General features: G+C 36.4%; 1 protein-coding gene across 1 annotated transcript in view; it reads right to left on the bottom strand.

Annotated features, from left to right (window-relative positions):
• Window positions 1-2,817: 2,817 nt before the first annotated feature.
• The window catches only part of Larp4B (La-related protein 4B), a 13,466-nt gene continuing 6,601 nt past the window's right edge, over window positions 2,818-9,682 (bottom strand). Inside the window, 4 exon segments of the mRNA XM_018444485.1 lie at window positions 2,818-3,206; window positions 3,544-3,648; window positions 4,472-4,739; window positions 9,243-9,682. The exon segment at window positions 9,243-9,682 is cut by the window's right edge and continues 27 nt beyond it. Of these exon segments, the coding sequence (XP_018299987.1) occupies window positions 3,553-3,648; window positions 4,472-4,739; window positions 9,243-9,682 (804 nt within the window). The 3' untranslated portion in view covers window positions 2,818-3,206; window positions 3,544-3,552.

Raw genomic sequence — 9,682 nt, 5'->3', positions numbered from 1 at the left:
GTGGCCGCTCCCGATAGTCTCCGAAATCGACGATGACCACCGTGATAAACGACGCTCGTTCGCGGTGCTCAATCGCAAGCAACTGTGGACGAATAAGTCGGAAGAGTAACGGAATCACACTCAGACGATGGATTGAAAACTGAAAAAAAAAAAAGATGAATGGAATTGAAAAAGTTCGGAGAACAAGGATTGGAGTCGCCCATCTCAACAAAACAGCGTAGAAGTCCAAGAAATTGTCACTAAATCGCGTACAACATAAATCTTCTTTGGAGATTTACAAGTTGTCGAGATGGATGGAAAATTGGGCACAAATTAGTGGCGATCGAAAGCTGGCGTGGAATTATAAAAAGAAAAAGAAGGAAAAGGAAACTCGAGGAGAGAAGAGAATAGGATTGTTGAAATAAATTGATGCGAATTGGAAAACTGTGTAAAAAAATTAAAAGCAAATTTTTTAAAAGCTTCACTGGAAATGGGAAAGCAAAATGAAATAAAAATCGTAGTGATGATGGGATATAGATGGAATCGAGATGGAATCCGTGATGAGGTTTCGAAGTGCGAAACTCCGGAGGAAGTTTCTCGGAAAGATCCGAAAGAACTCTTGGAACTCGAGGATTTGAATTGAAGAATTCGAGCAGCGAAAGTGAATTTAAATTCACTATAAACGTAAATCCACTATAGCACGCTTAAAGTGGAACTTACAAATTGAGGAATAATCAAGACGAGATACATACGTGTAAAAATATCTAATATAAACTGATTACGCGTAAAGGCGAATATACATGTTAATTCCGTTTAATTCCGCGCCCACTTCGTTGCATAATGCATAGAGACTCGTCAAACACATCGTAATATACATTCTCTAAGAATTTAATTCATCCTTCTTTTGTAACGCGCTTACACGTCTCGCACATTACAACACACAACGTGATGTTGTACACCATTGCTAACGATATTAAGATATTAACGAAATTATAATTACAATTAAATTGTAAGAAAAAGCACAAGGTAATTTTTAAGAAAAATGCACTAGTAACATCTTCCAAGATCATTCCTCAACTTGCTCTCTTCATCCTTGTTTTAATTTTACAGATCGGTATCACCGCCGATTTTCTCGCGACAAAGTTTCTCACATGCTTTAACCGTATAAAACACGAATTCGTATTCTTCTCGACCGTCCTCCTCCCTCACCTCCTCCTCCTCCTCCTTCTCATCATCATTATCATCATCACCACCATCATCATCATCATCATTATTATTCATCATCGGTATACAACAATTCATTAACCATGCATAATCTCGTACACATCATTGTAATCTCCTCCATTTACAAAATACAATCTCTCCGTTTCCCTTTCATTATTTTTAATTTCTTTTTTTTTTTTTTGCGTAAAGGATGAGAAACGTGGAAGAGAGCGGAATTTCTTTCTGGGGAATTCCACACCGCTTTCCACTCGGCGAGAATCTCGATCTTGATTTCGGCGTCCACTTCGTTGCACGTTTCGGGAGATTTCGTCAAGCAGTGCTTTTTTTTGGCACAAATATATATATATCTAATAGACATGTGTTTTATTCCGGTTATAACATTAGTTAGTATTACGGCCCTGCACGCGTGAAGGAGGGGCGGGGGGAAGGGGTTTTCCCTTTAAAAGAGTAATATAATCTTATCTCTTTAACGCGTTTTTTACAAGCTAACAAATATATACCTCAATCACAGAACCAAAAACGATATAACAATTCTCTTCTCTTGCGCGATGTACCGGGTGATCGGGAAGCCGCGCAGCCGTGCGCTTGGTGCTGTCGAGAGAAAAACCGCTTTTTTCCTTTCTCTAAAATGCCGTCAGTAATTCACTCCCGCGTTTATCCGAGGCATATTCTAGACAATTATTTATATCTTATACCTTGAATTTTTAAATTCGCAAATTCTTTTTAGATCTATATATATGTTTGTTATTTTAATTAAGAATTCTTACCAATTACTAACAAAGTCTTAAAACTAAAGCTTATCAAACATTATTAGGTACACTCAAAACTGTATTATATCGTCTACATTGAAACTCATAAAGATCGGTAATAAAAGCTCGAAGAGCAGCTTAAGAAGTAGAAAATCGAAAAAAATCGAAAATCCAAGATTTCAATATATATATATATATATCATATGTTTAAAAAACGAACTTTAATGTATTATTTTATTCGACACAGACCTCGTTTTTTTTATTATATTTATACCCGCATGAAATCTTAGATTCCCAATTTGTTAGATTTTTTCCTCAATTGCTCCTCTTGTCGATCTCATCGCCAGCCTAATAATTCTCATTGGCGAGCCGATAATTGAGCGTCATTTGCTCCGAGTGTCCGGGGCTTCTGCTGTCAAGCTGGTCGTTCTTTTCGTCCGCGCTTAACGCGTTATATATCTAGATCATCTAAATCCTATAACGAATTTTTAAATTTTCAAGACATTAAATTCTTCACGTCCTCCAATCGCGAATAAACTACAATCGAATCATTGCAGTTTACAAATTGCAATAAAGTGAATAAAACAATTATGCCGATCAAGCAAATATATCGACAAGACTATCAACATCATCAAACCGCGGCGACAAACTTGCCCCGCAGGACTCTCCGATCACCCTGTATAATAGTAGCGCTTGCAAATGCGCCGCTATAATAGTGCGCGGCGAGTCTTACACATTTTCTCACACACACATACACACACACACATACACATACACACGCGCGCGCGCGCGCGCGCACACATACTTTCTATCACTCATTCATTCTCTCTCCCTCTCCCTCCCTCCCTTCCCCCCCCTCTCTCTCTCTCTCTCTCTCTCTCTCTCTCTCTCTCTCTCTCTCTCTTGATCGATTCGTCGATCGATCGATCGTTGATCGTAGGCGAGACGTCACTGTACAATGTAAAAAGTTCTCTCTTCCTCACGCCTGCAGCACGTGACGGCGTCGGTTTAAGAAGGGAGTATCGGGGGGAGGGGGTCAGATAGGTAAGTGAAAGCAGCGGCGAGCTCCGATATCCTGATTCTCGATCCAATCCGACCCCGAGAAGATGGCGATGACGTCATAGCATATATAGCACAGCTAATTATCGTTCAATTACCCCGTTGACGCGTGGTAATTCGTAGATTTTGGCTTCTTGCTTCGTTATATCTAAGCTGCTTCCGCCGCTCAAGATGTTTTCTTCCTTCCGTCGTCACCTTTATAGGGCACATGAAAGAATAGAATATACACCCTTGTAAACACCCCTTGAATTAACGCAGGTATATAAAAAAATAATTGTTTTAGATTTTTTGTTTAACAACATATTTCAAGGAGAATCAAATCGGTTCCGGACAATTGTGCCCCTTGTAAGATAATCTCAAGAGATTCTTATAAAAAGCTAATATTTAAAGATAATCTTAAGAGATGAAAAACTTACATTAGAAATTAACATTTATAACATTAAATTATTAAATCTATTAACGGTTTTTTCAATGTGCACAGCTTCTTTGAAAGAGATTTTATGAAGATTATTTGAAGAAAAAAGATACTTACGTGCAACTTTTAAACATTTCTATCCCTCTCATCTGTTTTGTGTTTTGTACAAGGTAGCTCGCGGCAATGTTGCGCTACTTGGGCATAGCTTGGCCTCGTAAGATCCTGCAGAGAATAAAATATTTCTTAGCTAGCGGTATTTAAGAATATTCATTACTCTGTAGAATATAAAAATCGCCATAAATATAACGTATAATTTTGGATAAAATTTCATAGAAAGATTTATAAAATATATAAATCAAATTTTATAAATATCACCCACAACATCCAATGATTTTAAGATCATTTGCGTTTTTAGAATCTTTACTTGATTATTTACTTAGTTGGAACCTATATAATTTAACTTTATTTATAATCTATTCAATCGAATAGATTTCTGAATATAACAAGATTTCAATTCTTTAATTGTATTTGGAAATTTGTCATTTCTATATTCTTGGTGTTAATCGTTTTTTCATATCTATTCTAAAGCTCTCGCTCCTCATTCTAAATCAAAGAACTTTTACCTCCTCATATCTTCCAATTACATTTTTGACGTTATGCTTAAAAAGGAGGATGCTAAAAAGGGTAAGTAAAAGAAATAGTATTTTCTGTAGATTTTGACTTTCTGGGTACGATAATGTTATTAAAAAATTGGTGGCGTTTGAGGAATATCTCGAAAATTGAGTAAGAATATTGAAATTTAGATAAATACATCATATTCGTGCTCAATTTTCCAAGTGTTCTCCAAACACTATGAACTTTTTAATAATTTTATCGTGTTTAAAATCTACAAAAAACATTTCTTATAATTACACCTCTTTGAGCAGAAATCGATCCCTTTTTAACATCCTCTTTTCCTCAAAGATCTTCGAAAGTATCTAAATATACTTTCAACTTGTAACAAATGAAGTACTCTCAAAAGACACTTATACAACAAGATACTTACTATGGGGAAGGCAGAGGCCACTCCAGTTTGCGATTGGGAGTTCTGTGAAGAGGCAGTAGGAGGAGGGACGACGACGATGTTGTTACAATCGCACCTGGTTACCGTCTCGGCATCGTCCGTGGTCGCTGCGGCTGATGTCGCCGTCGTTGCCGTTGTCGTTGCCGTAGCTGTCGTTATCGTCGACGTGGCTACTGCCGGCAGGTGCGTATTCGCAACTACAGCGTCGTCCACACCGTTCACCATGTTCGAGTCGTCAGTCTTTATAGATCTGTCAGCGGTGCATTGTCAGTAATAAAAGACTAACACATGCTTATTTAACTATCCTGAGACTCTAGGATCCGCAGCGATATTCTCGTGCGAATCCTTTAGATTCTCAGAGATATTCCCATATCTTTCGTCACACACATCCTTAGATCATACAAATCTACGAATACGGTGGAACCTTAAAACCTTCGGGGAATGTATCTTTGGGAATTTATAGGTACCCAAGATTTTTGCATATCGCGAGGTTTGTAGATTTGCATATCCTTAAATCCTTGGACACGCCGAGACCGTTGCTCCCCATATCGAAAATGTGTGCGTATAATCGCATACAAAATTTGTACAAACATTGATTTATGAATACAATAGAACTGTAGCTCAAGATCAGAAATTAGAATCAATTGCGATAGTATGAGAGAATTGCGATACTGAGAGAAAAATTTTTGGTATTTATATAATACATGTCATTATAATTACAATTATTACTGCTGTAACGTTAATAATAATAATAATTATATGTATGGCTTCATCAACAAATTTATACAGTTGATGGCAGTCCGAAAATGAATAATATAATTATATCATAAAAATAGTTGAAATTACTATAATTTAATTATTTTCGATGCCCAACTATGTATATATGGTTGTTGATAGAATTATATATATATATAATTATTATTATAGCAGTAACAATCATAAATATATTATAGTAAGATGTAATTACAGTAACAAATACCGAAAATTTTTCTTAGTGCAAGTGCTATAATGTAAACTCTCTATTGCGTGCATCAAATACTAAATGCACGATGGTAACTGTCCGCACCGCATATCAACTTCGTTCATGCACAATAAGAAAAGTTCGTGTAGGCGATTCTCGATCCAATGATTCAGGAATGCTCAAAAGATTTTCGAAAACTCAAAGACTTAATTGCTCAAACAAAAGGAAGCGCAAAAAATTAAAACTCGTAATCAGCTTAAAAAGAAAACTCAAATTTACCCATGAATTGAATTCTAGAATTCAATTTTCGACTACCTAAAAGAATTCGGCGATGAAACATTTACGAATCTAATTACATTTATAACATAATGAATTCTTTTAAAAAGAGAAGTGAAAGTTCATTTCGCGAAAACCGCCCGCGAACGATCGAGGGATATGCAAAAGAGGAGGAGTTTTGCAATATCGCAAGACACGATTAATGAACATCAGTATACATATTGTTTATTAACTTCTAGTTCATCGCTGACAATGCAACTATAGACATTATCAAAAGTTCATCAGATACTATGCTGAGACCGTGTATGATTTTCTCGTTTCTTCCGTTTATATATTCGTTTTGCGTAATGAGAATTATAACTTAATTAGTAAAAGTTAGAATTACATGAACTAGAAAAACTTCATCATCAAAATGCCTTTAAAAGTAACTTGAAACAGAACAATAATAATTAATAATAATAATAATAATCTTATAATAATATATTAAATATTTATAATGTTAATAATAATAATAATGACAATAGCAATGATGATATAATAACCAAATAATAATCATAATATATCAGAGAACTCTGAAAAATAATAATGTTTTATCGTATATCCCTATTCAACTTCTTATTATTTATCTGCCGCAAACACAGTACAGGCAAGAAGAGAATTATCTCATACCACATATAATTAATACCGCATATACATTCCTGCACACACACACATGTAGCGTTCTAGTGCGCTTAACGATAGTTGTTTAATGTTAATTTCAATCGGCAGTATGCGGCATACGCCGTACTTGTACCGAAAGGGATAGCCCTTAGATCCCTCGATCATTAAACGCTCAGATCATTAGATCCTCACGGAGATCCTTGAATTAGATACTCTTAGAAAACTTGGAGTATTCTTTGCTTTAGGTAATCCGGCTTCTTCAAGTCCTCAAATATCCTTAGCTTCACGTAGACCCTTAGTCCATACATCTTCGGCAGATAAACTCTGAAGTCTGTGTCTTAAGAAATTTCGCAACCACAACTAATACGAAAAATATTAATAAGAAGCTGCTGGATGTCCATCCTTTTAAGGATGTCCAATAATGACATCCAAGAATCCTGTATTTACTCGAATATCGAATGTACCAAAAGCACAGAAGTCTGAAAGGTTTAGTAATTAAAATCTATTAAATCCGTGGACCAAATATCCGTGGACGATGAAAGCATAGTCCAGAATAATCAAAAGTATCGAGCAATTCAATGATCCAGAGATGAAAGAATTTACATACTCAAGAACTAAGCATCTAAAAGAATCTATGTTCGCAAAAATTAAACCCTTATTTATATACCGGATTTATAGAGCGTGCTTATAGAAAATCCTTACAAGGAGATAGTAATATTTAAGAGACCTTATATAAACAAAAGAAAAAAAGATTTCTAGAACTTTAGAATCAGAGAGGCACGATGATAACGACAAAATTATCGATAAAAAAAACGGCAAATCATAATCATTGCGAATACATTTAATTAATTTATTTATTAATGTAAACGATAAATAATAACGGTAAGAGGCTCACGTCCAAGATCTAATTCGAAGCTTAAGGTTAAAAAAATCTCGTATCAGAAAACACTTTCGTATCAGAATTCTCGTTCTTGAAGAACGACCGAAAAAGATTGCAGTCTCAAAAATATAGAAAATCTGCGTAGGACTCGAATCTTCATATTTCTTAGATTCTTGGCTCTCGTGCAATTTTTCATGATAAAATATACATATTTAAAATAAAAAGTAGCGAGAATGCAGGCAGATAAGGTCTAAGAATAACTTGAAGAATATAAACAGTTAGTAAACGTTCTCTCAAGATTAACTATAGCAATAGAAAGAAAGCTCCAACTTTATACTTTTTATCTTTTCGATGAGAAAAAAGGTAAGATCTCCCCCTCCTTTCGGATAACAAATCGACTGAAGACATGCGATCGATCGCGCTCGACTACGTCAGAGCGGGAAGGATCAACATGCTCGAAAGAAACACGTGACCATCGTTACAAAACAACATAATGCAGCCAAGAACACAACAACAATAATAACAACAAATGAAACATAATTCGGTTTTTTCCTGAAGGCATATATTAAAATACCCCGTTATGTGGGTCCTTTATATAAAGCTCTAAGTATAATTGATGCTGTATCCTTGGATCCTTAGATTCTTGCACCGTCGATGAATCCATACGAATGAAACTAAAGATCTCTGAGAAATCTAAGGATCCAAAGATACATTGAGCAATTCAATGGAAGAATCTGAAAGAGAGAATCCAATGCGGAATTGGAGAATCCGACAATACAACGGTCCCATCGATCCAAGGATATAACAGTCCGATATAACACAGGCGTCCAGGAACCCGTTTACAGAGACCAGCTGAATCTCTCGTTTGAACAGAATCTACTGTGATCTCCCCATTCGCGTTTGCTTTCTATGCGTCAAGTATATAATTAGTATAATCAACGAGATTAGGTACAAATGTAAATGTTTAAGATTCTGTACACATATCCTTCTCGTAGAAAATGCAAAGTAGTAAAGCCATCATAATCATTTACAGGACTAAAAGCAACGAAAGAGCAATTAGCTTCTCTTTCGATTGTATAAGGCGAAAAGAAATTGTTCGTTCAAACGTTATAACTCAACCTTACTCCTTGAATTTATTAGATATTTTAAACTACGCAATTTTATAATGATCTAAATCGCGAATGAACATACTTATCTATTAAAAAAAAGGGGAGGAACAAACGTAATTTTCAAACACAAGGATTTGACAGCACGGCAATATAATTTACTGGTTTTTCGATGCAAAACCTCGTTAATCACGTAAATATCTTTCAAGGAAAAACCATTATAAACGGAAGAAAATAAACAAAAATAAATCAGCTCAAAAAGGGATAAAACTAAACTGAATTATATGAGTAAAATTAAAATAAGACGATCCTATAAAAGGTTAACGATTCAAGGACCAAGCACTTTTTACTCTCTTTCTCCCTCTCTCTTTGCACAGTAGCGCGCATAAATATATATGTACACGTATGTATGTGTATTGGGAGAGCGGAAAGTTTCGTCGCGTACTTTAGAACAAGATAGCTATTTGTCGCTTTTATAATCGACAATAGCGACTTTATTAAAAAAAAAAGAAAAGAAAAAATTCTAAGGAGTCTCTCGACTTTTTATGCACATACGTATAGAACGAGCAAAGACTGCAACGTCATTAAAGAATCTATAAAAAAAAAAATTAAAAAAAAAAGATTCGTATGACCAAAGCATTTCCACACTTCACGACGAACATTATATCGTCGGATAGAGATGTTTAAAGATCCATTGAAGGATCCATTCTTTTTTTTTTTTCTTAAAAATTATAGCACATCTCCAACGCAGATTGACAAACAGTTCGTTATGCTAGAACACAAGTCAATTCACGAATCAACGCAACTCTCCGCAACTGCCCGAAACACCATTACACCGAGAGCGAGCGTATAATTAAAAATCCCACTCACTTATCAGGAGATGACGGGGGAGTAAGCGCGACGGTGCTGAGCGCGGCGGCATCGGCCGGCGACGTATTCTCGTTGTTGACCGTCGGCGGATTAAGAATATGTGTTGCGTTCGCAGAATTCGTCGATGTGGCAGCGTTTCCCTGTGCCTCTGTTCCGGTATTCGCTCCAGGACTAGCGGATCTACTGGCGGTATTCGCCGCCGCTGCCGGCGCAGGCGCTGCAGGTTGCTGCTGCTGCTGCAGTTGAGGCGACTGGTTACCACTTTCTTTGTCCTTGACAACGGCCTTAAGCTTGGCAGTACCCTTGACAACATCGGACAATCGATTTTGCGATGAAGATTCCATGCCGACAGCGCTGGCGTTGCCACCGGTACCTACGTCAATCGACGCTTTGCCATGGTCAGGGTCGAGGCCAGGCAGGGGTGGAAAAGCGGCTGCCTC

The sequence above is a fragment of the Mycetomoellerius zeteki genome, unplaced genomic scaffold (genome assembly GCF_001594055.1).
Source record: "Mycetomoellerius zeteki isolate Tzet28-1 unplaced genomic scaffold, Tzet1.0 scaffold150, whole genome shotgun sequence".
Taxonomy (NCBI): Eukaryota; Metazoa; Arthropoda; class Insecta; order Hymenoptera; family Formicidae; genus Mycetomoellerius; species Mycetomoellerius zeteki.
Note: the sequence above shows the minus strand (reverse complement) of the source record. Positions and strands in the feature narration are given on the sequence as shown.